We start from the raw sequence: 24,892 nt of genomic DNA, 5'->3' as shown, positions 1-24,892 counted from the left end.
CTCCCTTCTTGTCCTTTCTCCACTCGACGAAGCTGCACGTCGCGTTTTCTTTTACGACGTGCTTTTCTTTCATAGCCACTTTTGCGTTTGTACAGAATCATCTCCGACCGCATTCTCCAGCCAAACAATACGGGCCCGAGAGTTCCGTCATAAAAGCTGCTGCAATGAGAGCCTGTGGGGCCAAATGTAAAATTGACTGTTTCTGATTTTGACTCCCGAGATTCCCAGCAGACCAGAGCAGTCTTGGTTTTTCTGGTTTCTTTCTTTCTTTCTTTCCTTCCTTTTTGAGAGAGGAAAAAAAAAATTCTGATATAGACACAACATTCGGCAGCAAAGCAAAAAAAAAAAAAAAAAAAATAGTGTTTCTACTATGTTTTAAAGGTACATATCATGGCACATTCACGTTGCCAGTGCCAACTTTTACTCCTGGAGTGAGAGGAGTCCTGCTGTCTCTCTCTCTCTCCCTCTCTCTCCTCCCCCCCCGTGGAGCTCTATTAAGCCTCCTCAGTAGCGCCACCTCCTCCCACCTCCAGGTCCATTCACTGCTCAAGTGTCTCTGGATTAACATGAGGGTCAACGCCACAAAAAAAAAAACAAGCCCACAACCAACAAACCAACCAACCGACCAAACCGCCTTTGATGTTGCTGTTATTGTTTTTTTTTAACACTGCCCACCACCCAGAGCGAATGATAATATTGCCCTCTTAAATTAAAATGGGTTCAATTTGCACTTTAAAAAAAAAAAAAAATTCTTGAAAATTTTCTCCACAATTTGTTTAAGTGTGTATTCTGTTCTAAAGTGGCACTTTTAGGTTAAGAAACCTAGCCTTGCATTAAAAAAAAAAAAAAAAAACATGCATTTTTTTTTTATCTTTACAACTTTCTACACTGCAGATAGATACTGCAGACATCAAGATATATGTAATTATGCAGCAAACAAAAACACGTTCAATAACTCTAAATATGCTATTTATGGAAGGTGGCTGATATGAATGATTTAAATATAAAAGGTGTTATTTCACACTCTTATTGTTTCCTACATAATTCCTTGTGTGTTCATATGTAGTTTTGATGGCCTCAGTGAGAAACTGCAAGGTCAAGAATTGTCATGAGAAGGAAAGAAAAGGGTGTGTGTCCAACCTTTCGACTGGTAGGTATAGATGTAAAGTTGTTGGCACACGTCCAGCTAGCAAGGTGGGAACTGGCACTGGTGGCTTTTTATCTAGTGTTGCTGAGGAGGTGAGGAGGTTACACACACACACACACACACACACACACACACACACACACAAAATTATGAATGCGTGGACAGGGCCGAAACTACCAGCGAGATGGAATTACATCCTCGCGCCACATGTGGCTGCAGCTGCAGTTTTTTTTTTTTCTTTTTCTTTTTTCAACCCTCGATCGATGGCCGCACGATTCCGGCTCGGCTGCGCGTCCGTCTTGTGCACTTCCGCTCCCCGTCACATCGTGTGAAGAAGGAAGGAAGTGCCGCTGAGCGACTTGCTCGCGTGCGGTTAACATGCTCGTCTCTGGCAGAAGAAGGCGGCGGGGCTGCGGCAGAGAAAGCTCTCGGTTCTGCGGAGGATCAGTCGGATGAGACGAGATGTCTCAACGCCGGTCGCGTGTCGGCTTTCACGCGCTTCCCCTTTTTTTTGCCTGTCAGATTTGTTTTCTTTCCCTCGGGATGCAACCGTGTCGGCAACCTCGGCGACTTTTCAAAGCTGACGCGGTGGAAACAGTTTGTGTGTCAAGGAGCGAGAAAAGGTGACGCAGAAGCCAATAAACTGTCCTGGTGTCACTAATTCACACCCACGGCACACTTTTTTTTTTCTCCCTTGCACATATTGTCAGATTGAAAGTTCATCCGTTGTTTCGTGAATGTCAACGATGCACTTTTCAATTTCCACATAGAAAAAATTTGAATATCGCCGTTGTGACTGGTTAGCGTGGCGTTGATCGTGCCGCGGGATGTTTTTGATCTCCTCTCGTGTCTGCAGGCTAAACTCTCTCAGCCGTAAAGTCTTTTATCTCCGTCGACTTCCGGCTTGAAAACGCGTTGCGAACCATGCGGAGGAGTTCCTGCAGCGAACCTCTCCGGCCCTCCTATCACCTTTACGAGCCGTTTACACCCTCACTGGCGATATGAATCGCGAGATGAATCACAAAAAAATTTAAAAAATAAACATTTTAGCACTGCTGCCTCACAGCAAGAAGGTCGTGGGTTCGATTCCGGGCCTGGAACCTTTTTAGTGTGGAGTTTGCATGTTCTCTCTGTGTCTGCTTGGGTTCTTTCTGGGTTCTCCAGCTTCCTCCCACAGTAAAACATGCATGTGAGGTGAATTAGGAACTCTAAATTGACCATAAGTGTGTGCATGAGAGAGTGAATGGTTGTCTGTCTTAAATATATAAACTGGCTGACTGGATAAACTGGCGACTGGCAACAGGGTGTCACTCTGCCTCCGCCCTGTGAAAGCTGGGAGAAGCTCCAGCAGACCCCCGCGACCCTGAGCCCAGGAAGAAGCGGCTATTGAAAATGCATGGATGGATTTATATTGGCGTAAAAGGCTTCTGTGAAATCCGCTGAAAGATCGACCTGGCTGGCAACCTGTTAGCGCCGGCTCGCTGCTCGGCGCTGCAGGTAGAGAATAAAAGAGTCGCCGCGCGCACGCAGGATTACAATCGGAGGCGGGAGGCGGTCGACGGCGCGTGTCGAGGAGTGGGGGGGGATCCTGGAGGAGATGATTGTTTTTACGCTGCACTTTGCGTGCCATAAAAGCCAATTTAACATTACAGTGATAACACAGCCGACTAATAATTATCTCCTCGGATAAAGGTCAGCGAGTCGACTCATGAATTATTCGCGGGGGCCGCCCGCTGTTTGTGCAGAGGTGGTTCAAATGAAAGCGGGGCAAGCATGAGATAAAGAGTTTGTTTTGTTACGTTGCCCCCCCCCCCCAATCCTCCTCCTCCACCCCCCCCCCCTCTGCCGAGCTGAACTTTATTTAATTTTTGCTGTTAATTATGTGCCTGAAAAAAAAGTGCCAGTTGCAGTGTTGTCGCATCCACCGAGACAAAATGTGTTGTCATGACAATAGGCGGCAAAAAAACCAGTTCTCACACGTGCGCAAACACACACACACACACACACACACACACACACACACACACACACACACATTTATTTATCACTCAGTGACTTGGGAAGCCACTTGGTGCTCAGCAGCATCCTTCCATTCACAGCATCCCAAATATCAAAAGACTAGTTAGTTAGTGTGTGTGTGTGTGTGTGTGTGTGTGTGAGAGAGAGAGAGAGAGAGAGAGAGAGAGCACTTGAATGAGTTAAGTGACTGGCAAATTATGTAAGGGGCTGTGGGATGATTCTGTTTCTCTTGCACAGTTGTCTTTTTTCCTGATTGCTGCAGTTGGCGAGAAGCCAATTTACAAAAAAAGTAACACACACACTGAAACACACCAAAAAACACTCTCTCTCTCTCTCTCTCGTTTTTTTTTTTCACTTTTCACGCAGTCTTCCTCCTCCTCCTCCTCCTCTACCTTTGTGTCCTGGCTTTTCAGCAATTTTCGACTCTGCCTCTTTCCCCAGCTCTATTTCTATCTTCACCTCTATCGCAAACACAAACACACACACACACACACACACACACACACACACACACACACACACAGATGCCCACCCCTTCATACACCCCACCCCAAACACTCTTGCTCTCACAAAGCCGTTTCATCGTCGGTTACAGTGGTGAGTAATCTCCTTTGGCTACTGACGCCACCGCCGCCGCCGCCGCCGCTATAATGGCGCCGACTCCGTCCTCCCTCTCCGCCGTAATTACGCTGCTGACGCTGCATTAACGCAGTAAATATCCTCCAAATTAGACAAAGCGGCTGCGCAGTCGGGCTGACGTATCGGTCGGTGAAGTGCGGAGCCGCCGTCCTGGTTCACACCTGGTTCATCCTGTCGCTCCCCTCCTTGATGTCACGGCCCGGGGTTGCTGCCAGTACCCCCCCCCTCCTCTGCGGGGAGGAGGCGGGCCTTCCTTCCTCCCCGGCATGCAACCTGATTCCTGGGTTGCAAGCGGGCGCTGCTGGCGGGACGGCAAACCCAGAATGCACCCTCCTCCTCCACCACCACACCCCGCTCCTCACCTCACCTCACCTCACCCCCCCCCCCCCCCCCACCTCACCTCCTACCCCCTCCCAAAAAAAAAAACAGACCAAAACAAAACACCTTTTTCCAAACCGACGCGACGCTGACGTGAACCCGCTCGACGTGTCGCCGGCGGCTCGCAGGCTGTATGGCCGCCTTTGTGTTGTTGTTGTGTTTATACGAGTGCGCCACTCACTCACACCGCACTCACACCCGCGCTCACACCCGCGCTCGCGTCTCTCCTTTCCTGCCGCTCCGCCTCCCTGACTCACTCACACAACTATGCAAGCAACTATGGCTCAGTCACCTAATTGATTCCAGACTTTCCCCTCTTCCCTCCAGCAGTTTCTCCGTCGCTCCTCCTCCTCCTCCTCTTCCTCCCATCCTCCCCCCTCTCCGTCACCCCCTCTCTGGCCGACTCCCCGGCTGACATACGAGCTCCCAGAGCTTGTTAATGCAAACATGTCGGCATCAGTGTGGCTCTTAAACTTCTTGAGGAGGCTCTTGCTAGAAGTGCACTCTCTGGACGCCTGCAGCGTTCTCTCTCTTTTTTTTGCACCTGGATTTGATAATCAGTCTCCCAGTGTTCAAGACTTTTCACACAAGTCGTAAATCTCGCCATGTAGGGCCGAGACACGCGAGGAGTGAGTCATCTGAACCTCTGGTTTATAGGTGATACAGAAGAAAATGAAACCAGTAAAATAAAGAAACTGCAGCAGCTGTTCAGTTTGAACGCTTCTTGTTCGGCGCTGCGCTGTTTCGCGGAAAGCGCCGAGGTTACTGCGGCGTTCTCGCCGAGAAGTTTTTTTTATTTTTTTTTTGTTCTTTCTTTCACGATGTGCTGTCACAAGATCTGGAGCGTGAGGTCGTCTGTCACATGAAGTGGCGACGTCGGGCTAAAGGATGAACGGCGGAGAGACTCTGTGATCGAAGTCCAAGCCGCCCTGTGCTGAAGCTGCCTCTTAGGGCACGCTGAGCCGGTTCAGTGTGCACGTGGATAAGCGTTCAAGGAAGCAAAAGTAAAAGTAAACATTTTCCAAAAGTGCCAGAAATTTCTAGTCTGACGCAAACTTGCAATTGTAAAAGTAGCAAAAGTAAGGAACGTGTGAAGCATTTTCCTACTTTTCCCCTCTAATTTTTTCCATGAAGAACAAAATTAAAATGTGTAAAAATCATGTAAAACTCTGCAGGGATTCCACCTAAGAACAAATCTGACCTTGTTTTAGTCGATCCGTTAATTTAAAAAAACCCAACCAATTACTTGCAAACCGCGCCGTCCTTCGAGTCTCGTGCATTTCGTGTCGTCCGCGCTCGAATGTCGGAAGCCCTCTGAGCGTGCACGTCACAATAACGCGTCTCTAAATCATGTACGAACGCACAGAGTTTGCATTCATCCGGAGGCCGCCGAGGCACAGAGTCACATGTCCCGTCCACCACCGTCGGGTGCTAGTCGCTGTTAAAATTGACCTGGCCTGACCTTCAATTCTTTTGTCCGCGCGGGAAGAATCTTTTACCATCAGCCCCGGCTGCTTGACGCTCAAGTGACCGAACAGATGAGAGTGAGAGTGAGAGTGAGAGTGAGAGTGAGAGGTCTCGGGGAAGACGACCCTGCTAACAACTGGCTGCAGTTACATAAGCCCACCGTGCTGTTTCAAATTAAAGAGATGCTGTGGGAGTGGAGGGGGGGGGGGACGCTGCGTAGCTCAAAAAGCTCCGTGTTCGCCCTGGTCTTTAAGAATCGGCGACGTCGTACGGACGCTGGGTCCCCGTGGAACCGTGGGCGGAGCCGCTCGGCCCGGAGCTCCAGCTGTCGGCGGGAAACAGCGGAACCTTGTTTGGCCTCTGCAGGAGATAATAAACAGAGCCGTTACAGTTTAACAGCGGCAATCCGGCGGTTATCGTCGTCTCTCATCGAGCGGCGGCGAGACGCAGGTCGGGATGCCTGGAATGTGTTGCGGTAAATCCGGGATTTGCTGTGCCGCCTGACAGCATGTCCCCCCGTTTTTTTTCTTCTCTCCCTCCTTCGTCTTCTTCACTGTTTTCCGACAGTTCCTGAAAATCATCTCCTTCTGGAGAGGCGGCCGCAACGGCGGCACACAGTTTGAGCACTTCTGGTCTCGACAGCAGAAATATTTGTTTTAAAGCTTTGTTGATATTTGATGGCAACGCTAATGAGATTTTACACGTATTGATCTGAAGTTTTTTTTTTTTTTTAAAAAAGCAATATTTATTCTGAGGCGTAAAAACTGAGGGGGAAATGTCGGGTAGATGAGAACCTGTCACCTCCACCAGCACCACCACTTACAACCACCACTTACAACCACCAGTACAGGCGCCGCCGCCTTCACACTGTGAGACTGTAGGAAAATTGCTCAGTGTCTAAAAAAATCCTAAAAATGTCCAGAGGACTTGATGTGGGTGAATAGGAAAAAAGAGAAATCCTCCTGCAGTCTCTCCGACCAAAAGTATTTTTGCGATCCATTGATGATCTTTGAAGTTTCTGATCCGCAGAACCCGCAGAGATTAAACACGCTAGTGTTTGCCTGCAGACGCCCCCAAAAATAGAACAAAGGCCAAAGAAATTGGAAGCAGCTCTATTTATTTTTTATTTTTTTAAGTAAGAAAAAAAAAAAAAAAAAAAAGGAAAGGCGGAGCACAAGTGTATTTCCAGTTTAAAGGTGTATTTTGTCAGGCTTGCGAGATGAATACATTCAGGTTAGGCGTTTTGTTTTTTTCCCCCTTTTCCCTTTTTGACCAAATTGATTTCGCGGGGCACCTGGCTGCACTGCGTTCGCTCAATATTATTGACATCTTGCCCTCATTAAGGCCCAGTAAAAAGACAGCGAGCAGGCGGCAGAAGCTGGCTGGCTGGCGGCTGCGAGCGACTCGTGTTTCCCTTCACCTTCCCACCGCCTCCTCTGACGCCGTCGCACCGCCGCAGACGCCGGCGACGGGCATCAGCAGGAGGAAATGATCTCGCTGAGCGGATTGACAGGCAGCCGAGGTGCAGCAGGTCAGAGAGGCATCAGGGAGTCACTCCCGGTCCGCATCAGTCTGGTGGCAGAAGAAGTGGCCGTGTCATGTATCATGTTACTTCAGCATCGCCGCTGAAAAAATGTGGAACGCTGCTGCTGTGGCTCCAGTAGCAAAATCTGCACATAATAGACTAGAATGAACTTGTATTAGTCCAGCATGGGGGAAATTGGATATATTAATGTCTCATTCACTATAATAATAATAATAATAATAATAATAATAATAATTAGTGCTAAGTATTATTATTTTACTCTACCACTCTATGGCTGCTGTGATTATTAACTTTAATTGTGTAAAAGCTTTTGCCCACCATTAAAATTGCTCTCCACCACAATCATCTGATGGAAAAGTAGCAGCACAACCTCATAAACAGTTTAACAGCACTGATTCTGATGCTGCTTCTTGATTTGAAACCACTTTTTTTCCTCATTCTTATTTTATTTTATTTTTTACGATTGAATTGAAAACACCTCGTTCAAAGTCGATTCAAAAGCTGCTCGTCAAACCGCCCTGTTTTTTTTTGTTGTTTTTGTGCGTGTGCGTGTGCGTGTGCGTGTGCGTGTGCGTGTGCGTGTGCGTGTGCGTGTGCGTGTGTGTGATCATTTTCTCGGAAGGAAACAGCTCTCCTTTTCTTTGTCTTTTTCTGCACGTTTGCGTCAAACAGACCGCAGGCGCAGCAGTCAGACAACAGTCGGGCTTCTGGAGCTAATTAGTTAAGTGGCGTTGAGGTTGCACACAACATTGCACGTGCACAGCACTGAAAAAAAGGCAGGGTGGGGAGGGGGGAGAATAAAAAAAACACAAACACACAAGCTGTGATGCTGCAGGGGCGCAAAAAAAAACAAACAACTGGACGCCAAGACGCCCAGTGCCATTGATCCGACGGCGAGACAGGAAGTGCGCGCGAGGGAGAGAGAGAGGAGAGAGAGAGAGAGAGGGAGGGAGGGAGACAGGGGTCATCGTGCGCGAGACGGAGCTCCTGTCGCACCTCGACTCCGACTCCCCCCCCGGATCAATACCGTCTTTGTGGCAGTGCTGGCGCACCATTGTTGCTTGTCCAAAGGTCGCTGTATAGTGGCGCGTGAGATGGAGCGAGCGCAAGGAAGAAGGCGGAGGGGTGCTGTTGGTGTTTCTGCTGCTGCTGCTGTTGATGACGGTGGTGGTGGCGAACCAGTCGTCCCGTCAGGTTGAGGCAGCCGTCCGGCCGAGGGAGGAGGAGGAGAGGGAGACGGAGGCGGGATTGAAAGACGCAGGAAGAGTCGAGGACGGACGGACGGAAAATGTGCAGAGTGGCGGCGACCCAGTTCAATCACTGCGCGTTTGTGTTCGGGGTGGTGGCGGTGGCGCGGCACTTTAAGATGCACTGAGGCACCGGGGAGGGCACACGCACGCACGCACACACACACACACACACACACACACACACACACACACACACACACAGGAGTCGTTTGGAATTGTTGTGATAACACACGCTGCATTGATGCGCGCCGCACACACACACACACACACACACACACACACACGCACACACACACACGCACACACACACACACACACACACACACACACAATGGGTCGCGTCCCCAAATGGTGCAAGAGTCCCCCAGTGGACGACAGTGCGGCGCAATAATTACTGTGCGGTGCAGCTAATCTGGACACGGACATCCTTCTCCCGGATTCCTGTTTATTGCACTTGCCAGAAGTGTTGTTTTCTTCCTCCTCCTCCTCTTCCTCCTCTTCTTCTACTACCCTTTTTAAAAAACGGTAGATTGCAAACAGACTGCCGAGGGGACAGTTTGTCACACAAAAACCCAAAAGCACGCCATAGTTTTCGTTCCTAATTAAAAAGAAATAAATAAATAAAAAAATAAAAACGTACCTCTGAGAACAGGCACACTAACAGTGGCTGGCTAGCATTCGCTAAATGGCACCTTGCCTTTGCGTGACCCTGTTTACAGCGCGGAGGCACTCTAGTCTGTGCACTCTCAGGCACCATTCAAAGTTGTCGCAAACTGGAGGAAATAGCAGAGTTGTTAATTATTTACGGGTTCTTTGCAGCTGAATTATATTTATTCGACTTGGACATAAATAATTGATCGAACGAGATATTTAACAGCAGTTTAGTTGTTTTACTGAAAAATAGTGACCATTATAATTATTCCCACTGTTTTGTGCAAATATGTTTATTTCTGTCTGGTGCGTTATTATTTTCTCTCAGACATTGTCCCTTTTCCCATTCCTTTTTGTTTTTTTTTGAAGATGAACGCGACGCTCTTTAAATCTGGGTGGAGGAATAAAAAGATGAGCTTCTGCTGTAATCTAATTGTGGGACAAATACACCCAGTTCCTTATGGATCTTTTCCGGCGTGGTGCCTGTGCTCTCCTTGTAGCTCCGGCTGTGATGAATGATGGATCAGGATGCTTTAAAGCCGTATTGCACTTAGGCCTGCATTTAGTGTCTACAGCACACTTTTCCCCTGGGCCGTTTGTGTTCCTCCTCTGATTAACAGGCACTGCAGGCCCAAAGCAGGGAGCTTACAGACCGGCTGGCTGGCTGTGGGTGACTTTCATGAGTGTAGGATTTGTTCTTTTTTGTTTTTTGTTTTTTGCATCCTACAGCTGTACCAGACACCACTGCACTTTTTTATGCATTGCATTAGTTGTTTTTTCCCCCACCACATGGACGATTAATCAGGTGGGGTTTTTTTTTGCATTTCACTCAGCAACGGCTGATGTCTGCGCTCGACAAATGGCCCCTAATGTCTGCAAGTGTTTGCAAAAAAAAAATGTGATTGTTCTAAAGTCCTGTGCACATTTGCTCAAAAACAGAACAGACGTGGCATGCATTTTTTTTTCGCATCCAAGTTTATTTAATAAATATCCATTAAGCCTTTGTGTATTAATAATATCTATCTTTCTTATTACATTTTTGAGTCGATATCGGAGTCGACAAACCCACGACATTCTGTTTGAGTTCACAGCCTGTTTTCTGTCTCTGGAGTGTGTGCGTCCCGTCGTCTCCATATGCACGAGCCTGCACCGTCTCAAGGAGAGAATTTGTCAGCGGATGTGTTGACATGCTGTTCTACAACTAAAATACACATATGCATAGGGCAGAATCCGGTGTGTTTGCACCTGCATTTTTTTTTTTTTAAAGTAGCTGCAAACGTGGAAAAAGTTTCCTTTTTTTGTGGAATCCTGCCTGTGTGGGGGGGGTGGGGGGGGTGTGTGGGGGGGTGTTGTCCTGTTGACTTTTACTGTAGGGGTGGGACTAAGCAGGAGGAGTGTGTGACACAGTTTTTCAGAAGGGTCAGGGGGTCAAGGATTCTGCTGTTGTGTGTGTGGAGTGGGGGGTGGGGGTGGGGGGGTGGGGGTCACGTGGCAGAAAATTTGGTCCTTTTTTTCCCCCCACCGGTAAAAAGGAGGAGGAGGAGGAGGAGAGATGGAAGAGACGTGGGGAAGGTGAGAGCTAATGAGCTGGATTTTTTTTTGCTGGAGACTTGGCATTCTGCTGGTGGTGCTCGCCGCACCCCCCCACCCCCGACGCGCGCACACACACACACACACACACACACACACACACCTCTCTGTGGAGGAGCTGGCGAGAGCGAGCTTCCTGTCTGAGCCCTGAAGCAGGAGTAAATGAGGGAGGGGGGAGGAGGGGGTGGCGGGGGGTGTTGGGGGTAATGGAACAGAGGAAGGAGCAGGGGCTGGGAGATGGGGAGGGGTATGGGGGGGATGGAGGTAGAGGGGGGGGGGGGGACCAGCGTTGAAACCGAATGCCAGGGCGCCATGTTCTCACCGCCAGCGTTTCCATGGTTACAGGGTAATTCTGGCGAGTAAGGAAAATTTCATTCAGCGTGGTGCGAGGAGAGAAGGAGAAGGAGGAGGAGGAGGAGAAGACGGCGGAATTAGTGGTGGTGGTGGTGGTGGTTATCAACAGCAGGAGAAGGTGGGGGGAGACAAAGGAAGGAGTCGTGTCGGTGTTGGGAGGCAGCAGCAGCAGCAGCAGGAAAGAGGAAACCTCCGCCGGGCTCCGTGTGCCACCCATCCCCCAGGCGATCTGCCGCTGCCTCTCACTGCTCTCTCTCCGTCTTCTTCTTCCCCTCCTCCTCCCTCCCTCCCTCCCTCCCTCCACCACCGCCCCCTCCCCCTCCTCCTCCTCCTCCTCCTCCTCCTCCTCCTAGTGTATTTCTGTGATGCCTGGTTTGTTTGCCGCCACCCTATAAGCAAACACTACACCCACCCACAAGCCTCCAGTTCCTGCAGAAGCCCTGCAGGTAGAAGGCGAAGAACAAAGAGAAACACTGTTTTCTCGCCGGCCTCTGTGTGTGCGCGTACGCGCATGCGCGCGCGCTTGCACGTGTTGCCATGCGCTCTTGTTTTTGGAAAGGATGGCGAAGCGGTGGCGAGAAAAGGGGAGAGGGAGGAGGGAGAGGGGGTAGGAGGAGGGACGGGGGGGTCGGGGGGGGGGGGGGGGCAGGTGCCGGCTGGGTCGCCGGGTTAAAGAAATCGCATATGACGCAGGCGAAGCGGGCGCTGACACGTCACAGGCTCCTCCGTCTCAAGTGCAGCCGGCCACACATGCATGCAAACACACCTGCACGCACACACACACACACACACACACACACACACACACTACAGACCAAAAAATAAATAAACAATAATAATAAGAAGAAGAAGAAGAAGAACATAAGATAAACAAATAAAATAAAATGAGCTGAGTTTCAGCTCTGGCTTGCACAAGCCAGAGCAGGCAGACGTGTGTGTGCCTCCTCCTCCTCCTCCCCCTCCTCCTCTTCCTCCTCAGCTAACTGAGGTTGACAACTGCATGGCGTTTGACTGGGCTGTCGCTGCAGCCAACCTGACAGCTGCACAATCCGAGCACCTTCTGCACACGCGCGTGCACGCAGGAAGGGAAGGCAGGCTGCCTTATCTGCCCTGATATGACGTGCAGGTTTTTTGCATCGGCACATGCTGTGTTGTTTTGACACAAACGGCGCACGCACTTAAATGTTCTGCTTATTATCCTCAAGCTGGTTTGTGCAGCTGTTTTTACCCGCTTTTTTTTTTTTTTCCCTTTGGTTGCCTTTAAAAGCCCGATGCGCAGCATGCAAAGTGTGTATTTGGCACAACATGCGTGTCCTAGAAAATGAGGCGGGAGAAACAAGTAACTGTTTTCATTCACTGTATTTATGTCTTTATTTTTACATTAGGAGGGGTTCAAATCACTAGATGCAACTGAACCTTTCCCACTGGGCCTTTAAAGGTCTAATGTGTTTTTTAATTAAAAAAAAAAACCAAACAAACAATTGTTAAAGTCACTGAAAATAGAAAACTTGTGCTTTCTTACCACTGGATGCTGCAGAATTCTCCACACTGGACTTGTAAAGACCATCAGACTATGAAATATGAAAGTGTTTGATGATTTGTTTTCCTTGTCTTTCAGTGGCGGAGGAGGGGCTGTGGGAGTGCGGGCTGTCCTACGAGTGCCGGACCCTCCTGTTCAAGGCCATACACAACCTGCTGGAGAGGTAAAAAGCGCTGTGATGTTACAAGAGGCAGAAGATAGTGTCTAAATAAAATATAGCGCCCTCTAGGCAGTGGCTCCCTGCGGACGGAGCTGAGGGGCATAACAGGCGTAACGGATCATAAAATAAACACAATAAAAAAAGAAACCTCAAGAAACCGAAACAATTCAAATGAACCTGTTGCTGTTTATAAGTATTTTTTTTATTTATTATTTTTAATTTCCGAGTTGCTCTTTTTAATAATGAACAGCAAAACATCTTAAACACAAAGAAAGTCGATTAGAAAAGGTTCAGCTAAGTAAAAATAAAATCCCTCGCAGTGAAATCTGAGTGAAAAAATTACATATAAGTATTGGTTTTGTTTACCAAACTAGACGCCAGTCGTGTGTTTGTTTTTTTAAATTGCGAGGAAAGTAACTCAACTTCCCTCCCTCCCTCCCCCTTTTTTTAAGCATTAAAAATCCCCAGTAATTAAAAGCTTTGGCCAAAAATGTGACTTCATAATTACGGCCTCTCCGGCGGGCCTGCGTGACATTCTGCGTGAGTGACTCATCGTCGGGGTGAAGCACTTTTTTTCTTCCTGCCGTGTTGACTAGCGGCTCTGGTTTTGTTCCGGCAGCTTCACCTTAATGAAACCACGATCTGTGTTGCTGAATCACTTTGCCAGGAGCAGCCGAAGCTCCCCGCTCCTGACTCAGAGCCATCTGTTAAATGAAGCAGCACATATTTGCTCTCCATTAAGTGAAGCATCAGCGATCATCATGGGGGGGTGGGGGGGGGTTTGGAATTAACCTTCCCATTACCTTGAAACGAAAACTCCTTTATGCGGCTTCGCCGTTTCACCCGCGAGCCGGGAGTTTGAAAAAAATAAAATAAAGGTCTTTTCCCTCTTTTGTGTTTTGATTTGCGTCGCCGATGTTTTAATTATCGTCTAGAGTAAATGTTGATCAGTGGGGAATCTTGCCCTGAAACAAACACATATTTCACTGCTTATGTCAAAAAAAAAAAGGCGACGCCCCAAATGTGGGCGGCTGGTTTGGCGACTGGATTAGCGGAGTGGAAGCGGGAGCGTAGCTCGCTCCTCGCCCTCGTTTTGCATAACTTCAGGCCTCAGCGCAACTGCAACAAGTTGCTTTTAGTTGCTTAACCTCTCTGTCAACATTTCAGCGGCCGATCAGTGGCGCATGCAGCTGTTTACGTTGAGATAAACCTAACTAACCCAAGTGCGCCATCGAGAGAAAAGTGCCAATTACGGTCCCTGAATATTCGAGCTTCAAAGCTTCTCTCTCTCTCTCTCTCTCTCTCTCTCTCTCTCTCTCTCTCTCTCTCTCTCTCTCCCCCCCCCTGTTTGCTGGATATCAAAACCAGAGATTTTGTGCTTACATGCTTACAATGACAACCTAGTAGGCTCTTTAAATGACCTTAGACTCACACATAGCTGATGGAAAGATCTGAAACATGTCTCCTCTGTGTTCTTTGTTAACTGAAACACAACATTGCAGTTTTTTCTGCCTCAAATTGAAAGTTTCCAAATAAATTTGTGTGATTTGCTGACATTGTGGGCAGGCAGCCAAAGTTTTCCCATCTTTCTGCAGTCCAGCTGGGGGCGCTCTGTTAATGAAAAGAGTCTCATTCCCCACATTGCATGTCGATGAGTCACGGAAATGATTTTGAATTTTTGATTTTAGGCGAGATAAATGACACAGTTGCCCTTTTAAAGTGCCTTTAAAAAGACTTTGTTGAGTGACTATTTTTTGAGGTCTGAAACTCTTTAACACTCACACACACACTCACACTCACAGCCTTTAATTAATATTGTGTGTGTCAAAGTTAAAGGGAATGAGCTGTTGTGTAATAAGCAGCCAAGGTCACTTTAAAAAGACATGGGGGTAAAAACATGCACCAAAGATGGTCGAGCTGCCGGCGGAAAGCCTTGGAAAGCTTCACTTGGCCGGTCATTCTTGGTGAGATCATGGTGTAATTCCTCGAGTGGGACAGAGGGATCCAGGGAGGTATTTCCTGGCACCTGCTCACGGGGGAGACGAGTCAAAGTTCTGATTTTTGTCTCTTAAAGGAGGTGTAGGAACGTCGGCCGAGGAGCCCAAATAGGGAGCCGCGATATCTCTGAACACTGCATGAGATCAAATACAAATCAAAATATTTTGTTTTTTGTTTTTTCCTGATGGGATAAACATGAAGGTTAGATAGCCACATATTGGATTCTGTGCCTTGCAAAAATTGTTCTATAATTTTCCTTTTTACAAATAGCGCCGCCGCCTGTAAAACTCACACGGCGTCTCCAGTGGCGACCGCTGGACTGTTTGTCAGCGGAAGGAATCTGCCGGCCAATTGAAGAAAAGCGACCACTAAACAACTTGAAAAAAGCAACGGAAGTCCTCTAAACATTGACAAACTGTTTATCCTTTGTTGCCACTCGCAGTTCATCCGGCATCTGAAATAGAAATATGGCCATAGATTACAAAAAAAAAAGAAGTGTTATAGCTGTACACGCAAACAAAGCTGTTAGCAACCCAAGCCAGCGGCGGCGTTTGGGATGCTTGTTTTGTGATCCTGTTCGTGTTCATTAATATCCGCCTGCTGGCTGTCTCTCCTGCTCCTCCAGATGTTTGATGGATAAAGGCTTTCTGAGGATCGGGAAGTGGTTCTTCAAGCCGCAGGATCTGGAGGAGAAGTCCCTGGGCAGCAGGTCAGTGCACGTGTCTCATGTTTCGGCGGAAGCCCCAGGACGAGACGCACCGCGCTCGCACCGCGCTCACATGCCTCCGAGCTCGACGCTCTCGCTACCGTTTGGGGGAGACGCTGCTCCTCTGATAGCCGACAAATAACCAGGAAAACATTTTTTGATTAATCTGAAATTGAGAAAGATTTCTGCATTCATACCTGAGCTGTGTGCTTTTTTTTTTCTTTTTTTTTATGTGTATCGCTAACGTCATGCTGACGTCCTGACTCACATCGCACTGTGGACTGATTGTGCTGACAGTGAGAGGAAGACGAAACGCAGGGCAAAACAATATTGATTGACTTGAAAACTGCTCCTACTTAGGTTTTTTGTTGGCACATGCATGAATGTTTCCTACTATTATAATTGTGATAACTGATAAGGGCTCTGGTTGTAATGTGTTTCCCTTGTTGTGAGTTGACACCATGGGATGATGTTTTATTTTGTTTTGTAACACACATAAGGTAGTCTTGATTAAGGACTAGTCATGTTAACAATGAATCGATTATTGATTAATTGTCTATTAAGAAATGAATCGATTCAATTGAATTAAGACTGGGTTTTATTTGTTAAATGGTTTGGTGTATACCTGTATACCTAGAACAAGTAATCGATTGATAAGGTCAGTCAGTGAACGATTAATGAATGAATCAATCATTTGCATCCCTACTAAGGACATTTGTGTTATCAAATCGCATCATTTGTAGTCGATAAACAGACACTCAACATACTCAAAAAACCAACAGAAAATCCTCTAAAGCCTAAAAAAATGCTTCACCTGTTGCCTTACGCTGTCACCTCTGATGGAACGACTGTGACACTGTCTCACACACACACACACACACACACACACACAAAGGGCTGTGCAGCAGAGGTCTGGAAGATGCGGTGAAAGGTGAGAGCCTCGCAGTGTCGAGCTTTCCCCCGGCTGAGAGGGAGGCTGGCTGGCTGGCTGGCTGGCTGGCTGGCTGGCTTTGTGCGTGTGAGTGTGCGAGCGTGCGTGCGTGTGTCACGCTGTGCGAGTGCATCGGCAGTGTGTGGAGACAGACTGAACGGGAGTCGGCGGAGGGCCGGGGGTGTGATGACAGCAGCTCAACTTGTTGCCTCAGCTTGGCTCTCGCCCGCTCAGCCTGTCCTCTTCCGCCAGGGCGATGAAGCAACATTCCTCACATCTCTGACGCGCCGCCGCTCCGATGCTAAGTATCCCATTTAAGCGCCTCCTTGGAAACCACTTAACTGTCAAATGGCTCATTTTAGATGTTTTCGCTTTGAGGCAGACAACACGCGGGTGCTGTCCCGGTGTCGGCGGTGAACTTTTCCTGCGCTGCAAGGCGGCTAATTGGCTCGCCATTTGAGGCGCGGCGCCGATTGAGAGACGAGCGGCAAAGTCGGGGGAGGTTGTGCTGACTTGGCTGCGACGCCTGGCCCTTCCCACGATGCACCTGAGCCCGTTTAGGTGTTTTCCGGTAAAAAGCCCGACGTGACCGCGAGCTCAGTCAGGAATGAAACACAACACGTGCGAGCAATAGAGAGCGCAAAGTGGAATGATAGTAATGCTGGGCTGCTGAGGCAACTTTGCTCTCCGTTTATTGAGACATTAAATATTTGATGCAAAATTCAATTTACTCCTGTTTGCTCATTAGACGAATTGCCACCTCGGTTCTATTTGTTCAACTCCTCGGCTTTGAGAAAAGTCCATCCTCTACTGCTTCTGTTTGATCCACTAAAAAAAAAAAAAAAAAGCCTGTGCAACTCGGAGACATCACCCCTTTGTGATGTCACAGACGGAGGCAGTGCCGCTCCCAGATTTGTCAGGTTGCTTGTTTATTTTCTCCTCCTCAAACACTTCAGAGGTGCAACAAAGCATCACTTTTAGCACGACGCTAGAGCCCAGCATTTTGTTGCAGCAGGCTGTAAACAGAGGGCTAACACTGATATTAATGGTGTTTTTTTTTTTTGTTGCATGATAATTGTGTGAGGACGCTCCGTTGGAATAGGGAAGAAAGCAGACGCGAGAACGGGTATAATGTGGGACCTTTAATGTTGAACTGAATTATTCACAGCGTTTGATTTAATCGTTCGTTCAGCAGACTCGAAGATTCTCTTGCGCGAGGATCCGCTCTTTGATCTTTTGCCGTTTTTTTTTTTTTTCTTCCCTCAACTCATGCACTTGTATTTCATGTTTTGTCCCCCTAAACATCCAACACACAAACATTGCAGTGCCCTCCGTGTTAAACTGGGGCGGCCACAGAAAGGAAACCCAATGCTTCACAGGTCCGCCGTCAGCGGGCGACACAACCGTAACGCTTCCAAGTCGACCCAGACGGCGCTCGCTCGCTCGCTCACTCGCTCCCCCTCCCTCTCCCTCTCTCGCTCTCTCCATCTCTCTTTGTTTCTCAACCTTGTCCTGATATTTGGCTGTAACAGTGGCGTGGCAGGAGGTCTAATGATTGTCCGCGTCACCGCTTCTTCCTGTCCCGGGTTGAGACGTCGGCTCCAGACTGCCTCTGTATCTTTGTCGGGAATAATTGGGCACATTAACTTGTTTGATGAGTGGAAGTCACTCATTAACTTCCCCGCAGAAAAGGACTAAGACTATTAATTAAAGCCAAGAGAGGGGAAAGAGGAGCGGGCTGCAGTCATATAGCTATTACTAGGAAGATGTGGCTGCACTGAGGTCTCTGTCTGTCTGTCTGTGTGTGTGTGTATGTGTGTGTGTGCGCGCCTTTGTGTATGCATATAGACACTCTGACGTTTCGGCTTAGCCGGCGAGTGCGTGCACAGATTTAAATGTCTGCGTCTCTTTAGTGACTTCCCCTCATTTGACAGCTCCGTGTGAATATGTTGTCAGCTGCTACGCCCCCTGCTGAGCCAATCCTGCCTCGCCGGCTCTGTGAATTATTAAACATCCTGGAAGGAAAAAGGGGGGCAAGAAAAAAATATAAAAAATAAAAAAAAGGAGCTGTAGAGGGAACCAGTCGTCCGACGTGTAAAGGAGAAAACTCGCGGCAATGATATGTGTTTTAAAAAGGAGAGAGAGAGTGTAAGAAATGCCGCAAACGCTGCCGCGGCGGCTGTGTGTGCTGCCTGCTGCAGACGTGACTGTTGCATGTATCACATGGTGTGAACGAACCGTGACTGTTTCTTTCTTCCCACATGTCTCCGCAGCTTGCTGCCGGCACACATGCAAACACACAAGCCGTCCCAAATTTCCCTACACTCGCGCACACACATACACAAACACACACACAATCCCTTGTTCCCAGAATAGCAACAGCCTCGCCTCGGCACTCTTGACAGTACGAGCCTTTGCGAGAACCCACCCCCCCCCCTCCCCCCTGCTGCCCCCTCAACATCAGTGTTTTCCCGCCACGGCGGCGATGTTGGGTGCCAGGTGCCGCACGCTGACCTCCCGCCTCAGCCGCAAAAAAAACACCTCCTTTGTCTCCTCCTTGCCGACGCGGCCCTCGGCCAACAGGGGGCGCCGCGGCGCAGAACAGAAACGCGCTTTGCCGCCGCCGGCCGTGCCAACCCCCGTGTTGTGGCACCGCTGTCTTTGTTAGACTTATGTGGGGTTTTGTCGTGCGTCTCTCTCTCTCTCTCTCTCTCTCTCTGCCACTGTGTGTGTGTGTGTGTGTGTGTGTGTGTGTGTGTGTGTGTGTGGGCATAGAGGAGAGGGGAGGGGCTGCATGTGTGTGTGGGTCTAGGATGGGGTGTGGGGGGGTGGCACGGTAAGGATTGGCACATCCAGGACATATTGGAACCCGCCCTCCTCCTCCTCCTCCTCCTCCTCCTCCTCCCCTTCCCCCTCCCCCCTCACCCAGCTCATCTCTCCCTCCCTCTCCCTATCCCTCTCTCTCTCCCTCCCTCTCTCTCAGCAACAACACCGGCGCTCTCCTTTGTGTCTGAATGGGAGGGAAAAAAGCACTCTGGGTTGGTAGCGGATTGCATCAGACGCCGAGGGGGAGCTCGGAGGAGGAGGAGGAGGAGGAGATGGGGGGAGGTGGAGAGAGAGAGAGAGTGACAGGGATACAGAGGAGAGAGAGTGAGGCGGGGGGGCGGGGGGGCTCGGCGTGTGCGGCGGGGAGGTGGGGATCAGAGAAGGTGGGGGGTCATAAATTAATCATGGCTATAGACGGCTCAATGGATGTGTCGGAGTCCGTCTCTCTCTCATTAGCTCGCTGGGCCCCCGTGCATGCCAAGTGATGCTCGTTGCCGTCTCATTTGCATCGACGAGACGCGCAGCCGGCGCAGCCGGCGCAGCCGCCACCGCCGCCGCCGCCGCCGCCGCGCACGTGGGCGCCGCCGCTGTTCGGCCGCAGCTGAAGTTGCTGCAGCGCCTCCTCTTCGCACCCGGCCGTCGTGTGAAAGGACTTCATTGTTTCTTTCTGTTGTTGTTGTTGTTTTCTTCCCGGTCCACCTTGTTGTCAGATTATTGCAGCTGTTACTGTTAGCGACGAGGAGAAAAAGCTCGGCAGGAGTCGAGACTGTCGGCGAATGGAAACACCTGTCACGGCTGAAGCGTTTGTGTGTTTTTAGCGGCTGATTGAAGCCTCAGTGTTCACAGAGCAGTTTACTGTATTGGTTATTTTATTAAAAAAAAACACTGTGTCTGCTGCCGCTGCACACTTTTGCACTCCGCTGTTAACAACCGCCTCGCTCAGAGTTTTCAAATCGTTTGTCAAGAGAGCTGCAATTTTTAGCCTCCGATCTTAATTTAGAGTTCATCTTGTTGTCAGTTTGACGACTCTGCAGTGTTTGCTGCGGTGATGCGGCTTTTTTTTATTTATTTTTTTTTACTTTTGTTAAAGGCCCAGTGGGGAGATCGGAATTGTTGCTGTTTTCGTCAAGTGCCAGAAATGAGGCACTTTCACTGCCTCGTCTTAATTAACCTGGGATTCTAAAGACCCAGCGTGGAGGGTGCAGCGCCACCTAATAGCCAGGCCACTTGCAAGCCAATGTGAATTTGGATATCGTTTTTCCTTTGACTGGCTCCTTGCAGGGTGGATCTGCTCCTTCTCTCTAAATATACCGTCTTATTATTATTCGCAAATGAAAACACAGCAGTTATTTTATGACTTTAATCTTTAAACGGCCATTTCATGCCAAGAGGATCTCTTTAAAAGTTACACAGTGGGTCTTTCAGATTTTACTGGAACTCTTTGAAAGACTTATGTTTGACAGGAATCCTTTGAGTCAAACATTGTGCCTCCAATAATGTTCAAGCTTCACTAAATCGTTATTTTTTTTTATAATAGCTCATTTTTTAATCCGCCTTCATCTTTGATCGTCGCCTCTCGGCAGATTCCTCCGCAGATCGCTCATGTTGTGTCGCAGGGTTTAGTTTTCTGGACGCTCAGAGAGTCTCTAATTCAACCTAATGAGGCTTTTTTTAAAAAACAAAAAAAACCCTTTTGCTCGGATCGCAAATAAAGAACAAAAAACATGCGGTGTGGCTACGTCTCTAAGGCAACCGAGTGAAACCACAGCAAAAGACAAAAGGAGGGAAAGAGAAAAAAAAAAAGAGCACGTGGATCAATAAAGAGGACGGTGATCCATCACAGCGGCGACGTGCCAATACATCCTCTGCTCCCTCTTATTTTTTTTCATTTGGAGCCCAGATATGAAGGCGAAGGCCTGGATTCAGCAATGCAAGCTTCTACTGAGAGCTTCCACACCAACTAGCCACCTCCAGATCCTCCGGTCCAGGGTGTCTTGGAGGGCCAAAGATCCTCTTTTAATAGAAATGGAATCGTCGTTCTCTGCTTAGCAGCAGGTGTGATGAGTGGCACCTTTTTTTTTTTTTAGCCGTGGCGCGTTTTTTTTTTTTTTTTTTAATGGTAAATCCATATTAACAGCCAGAGCCGCGCCGGAGCACAAACGTTGTGAAAAAGCAACTCTGGCTGAAGGCCCTCTCACTTGGGGCTGCTGAATAATACATCAAGCCCACTACACCCCCCCCCCCCCCCCCCTCCTCGGCCGGCCTTAATGCCGGCGGTGCTGAGGGTGCGCGGGGCCGTAACGGGCGCGCGCACCTGCGACCCGAGTGCTCGAGCATGTCGGCGGCAGATTGTATTTTCCTTGCCACGGCTCGTCGTTGGGACTTTGGAGGACTTTGCAGAGCAGCGTGTAAAGTCGCTGCCCTGCAGGAACTATATCACGCGAGGGTCAACGACAGCAGGGTCGCCGCGCCTGCACTAGCTGTGAGCAGATTGTGTAGGAAGACCTCTGGAAGGGAAGCGAGGAGGAGGGGGAGATCTGATAAAAAAATAAAGTGCTGCAGAGGAAGAATTAAAGGTTACAGATTAAGGAGATTAATCTGACAGATTTGGGAGAATCTAAGGAAATGTTATCGCGACCCTCTGGCTGCACCCCCGCGTGACTGCAGGTGCTGATATCTGCACCTGGTTATCAGGTCGTGAGGCTCCCGGTGCCTCTCACGGTGGCCGCGGAGGCCCTTTGTGAGAGCGTCAGCGTGGAGGTGTGCATTTGTCTGTCGCTTTGCATCCTTTTATTTTCATTTCAAAATCTTATCTCGCATTTTTTTTTGTTTTGTTTTTCTCCCCGCTGGGTCCGACATGAGAGCGTCTCGAAAATTAAGATAAGCGGCGCTGCTGCGTGTCGCTGCTCTGCTGCACGTCGGGTCTCCATCTGGCTCCAGTTTAGCTTCAGAGGTTATTTTCTTCTTTGTTTTGTCCTTTGTGCAGAAACATGTCGTCCCCCTTGTGACATCACACAGGGCTGTGACACCCACTGGTGCCTTTTTAAAGTATCAGAAAGGTATCAAGTTATTTATTTATCTGGAAAATTCCCTTTCAAAGAGAGTGTGCTGAAACATGGGGGGGGGGGGGTCAGCTCTTTGTGATGTCACAAAGGGAACTCAGGTGAGTGAAGGTATTGGCTCCGCCCTCTGAGTCTGCCAGGTTTTGAGGAAGGTTCCAACAAAGCCTCAGTTTCAATAGGACGATTATTCCTATCATTCATGCAGCTGGCTGCAAACAGAGGGTTAATACACTGTTTTCTGGAGATGTAAAGAGCTTTTCAGGCAATTAGTCGTGCAAAGCTGCTCCACCAGAGTCCATGGATGCATAGATGCACTATGAAAATCTTAGATTGTCTTTAATGTGGGTCCTTTAATTATTTTTTTTCCTGCTCTTTGCACACATGCCGTGACGTTAGCTCTTACACTGCCGGTGCTTTTCTATACACTCATATAGAACATGCACATGCACACAAATGTGTGTGCACGCACACATACACTCACACAGAGCGGAGGGCCGTGCCTGTGTGTTCTCAGACTCTGCATTTCCCCTGATTGATTTCACCATAAAACTGTGCTCAGTAGTTGCCCATTAAAACTCTGATCTCATCGATATGTGTGCAGCAATTGCAGTGCGTGACACTGAATTATTCACCTCCTCCTCCTCCTGCTGCTCCTCCTGCACTCATCCCTGCTCTCATTGCGTACTGTATCCTTTCCTCCCTTGTCCTCCTAATTTCCTCTCCATCTTCCCCCCCCCCCCCCCTCTCTCTCTCTCTCTCTCTTATTCGTGCATTACCTCCTCCTCCTCCTCCTCCTCCTCCTCCTTTTTTCAACCTCCAGCGCTCACTCTGTCTTCTGCTCCCGTCCTCCTTCCCTCCCTCTCGCTCCCTCCCTCCCTCCCTCTCTATCTCTCTCCTGTACTGTCAGCCCTGAGGCGAGTCTCAGCCATCACTCCTCTTCATTTATTAATACCTGTACTCATACAGCGCCGGCACGCACAGCCGCCTCACATCTCGCTAAGATGCCAAAGCCCTCTCAAACACACTTAGGCGCACGTAAGCCCTGTGAATGTGTGTGTGCGTGCGCGTGCGTGTGCAAGCGAGCGAGCGAGCGGCTGCCGACTGCACAAATGTCCCCGAGGATGCTGGGAGCCCAGTGTGTCCACACGCTCGCACCCGCTTACTGTGCAGAAAAATGCCCTTTGTAAAAGGACGGCGGAGCATCAATCTGGCGGCTGCGTCAGCCGAGTCTTTGATGCTTCCGCCGAGTCCTGCCTTCCTCCGCCGTCCCTTTAATTGCACTCCATTGCAGTTATTGCAATGCTGAGCCCGTGTAGCTCACCGGTTATCATCGTTTTTGGCCGATCGGGAGGGGGAGGGGGGGAAGTGGAGGGGGGGGGGGGGTCGTAGGAACAGTGCTTTGCCTGCTAATCAGGTACAGCTGCTTTTTCTTTTTTCTATTTTTTTTTCCCTTCTTAATGACGAGTCTTAGGGGAGTCACCCCCCCCCCCCTTTGTACAAACATCAGACCTGATCAGTGCGCGCACGCGTCGTAAAAAAAATAAACAAACAATAACAATATAAACACAATTTCCTGCACAAGAGGGAAATAAATTCTAATTGCTGCTTCATTTCGCCGCTTATTTAATCCGTGCAGCGCTGCAAACAGGAAGTGAAAGACGTCGAGAGCGGCTCTCAACTCCAAACAGAGTGAGCCTTCCCGCGGAAAAAAAAACAAAACGATGCCACTATAAAGCGGAATTAGCTCACGAAACGGTAGAGAGAGAGAGAGAGAGAGAGAGAGAGAGGGAGAGGGAGAGAGAGAACAAAAATGTGTGCAGGAGCTTCTCGGTGCTCCGACTTTTATGGGTTGTTATCACCAGATTATTTAAACACCCCGACTGTTGAGTTACGTCTGTTTGTGGGCATGTGTGCACTTCACTGGGCTCCGCTGGTGCTCTCGACTCGCAGCTGTTCCACTGTGTGCTTCCCCGTGCGGCTATTTATAGCCCCTCGTAGGGTGTAATGATGCACCGAGGACGAGGTTGCAGGCCAGTGACACTGAAAGCATTTTTGACTCAGGCGCTGCGGAGATGTGAAGCCATGGCGACGGCGGAACAATGCCGCACGTTTGCACAACCGCTTGAGAAAAGGGGGTCAGCCCTGTGCGTGCGTGTCCGACCCACCTGTCGTGTTTATATTTTTAAGGCGGGAAGGAGGTGTTGTGGGGATGGAAGGGGGGAGGGGAGCAGGGCCCATCAGGTTTGTTTTTATAGTGCAGGAATTGACCTTTCTCCGCGTCAGGGTGAACTCAGCGCCATCTGGAGGCGGTCACGCTCAGCGCCGCGGGATATTGGAGCTCCCCTCCCCAGACTGCGCTAAGCTCTGCCCATGAGTGACTGTGGAACTGGCCTTTTTATTGAATTTGATGATCCATTACAGCTGAAATGGAGGTCGGGCCTCCCTCAGGGCAGAAGGAGATATTGCATAGGCAGCGGGGTAATCGCGGGGAGGACGACGCTACCTGCCGACTTTATCGTCACTCCGGACGGCCGTGCGCTTTAAAAGCAACGTGGCACCAAGGAGGCCCCGTAGATTAAAAATATGCATCAGCCGAGACGTCCTGCTCGCTAATGGCGCCCGGGCCCG

The 24,892-nt window shown here is 49.2% G+C and overlaps 1 protein-coding gene across 5 annotated transcripts in view; it reads left to right on the top strand.

The window, feature by feature from the left end:
- LOC142900475 (mediator of RNA polymerase II transcription subunit 13-like) overlaps positions 1-24,892 on the top strand; it is an 80,467-nt gene that overhangs the window by 35,070 nt on the left and 20,505 nt on the right. For all 5 annotated transcript variants that reach the window (XM_076044774.1, XM_076044778.1, XM_076044776.1 and 2 more), the window contains 2 exons: positions 12,660-12,744; positions 15,365-15,448. In XM_076044774.1, coding sequence (XP_075900889.1) covers positions 12,660-12,744; positions 15,365-15,448 — 169 coding nt within the window. The remainder of the gene's footprint in view (positions 1-12,659; positions 12,745-15,364; positions 15,449-24,892) is intronic.

The sequence above is a fragment of the Nelusetta ayraudi genome, unplaced genomic scaffold, assembly GCF_046127955.1.
Source record: "Nelusetta ayraudi isolate G7.1 ecotype Tasmania unplaced genomic scaffold, CSIRO-AGI_Nayr_v1 ptg000083l, whole genome shotgun sequence".
Classification (NCBI taxonomy): domain Eukaryota; kingdom Metazoa; phylum Chordata; class Actinopteri; order Tetraodontiformes; family Monacanthidae; genus Nelusetta; species Nelusetta ayraudi.
Note: the sequence above shows the minus strand (reverse complement) of the source record. Positions and strands in the feature narration are given on the sequence as shown.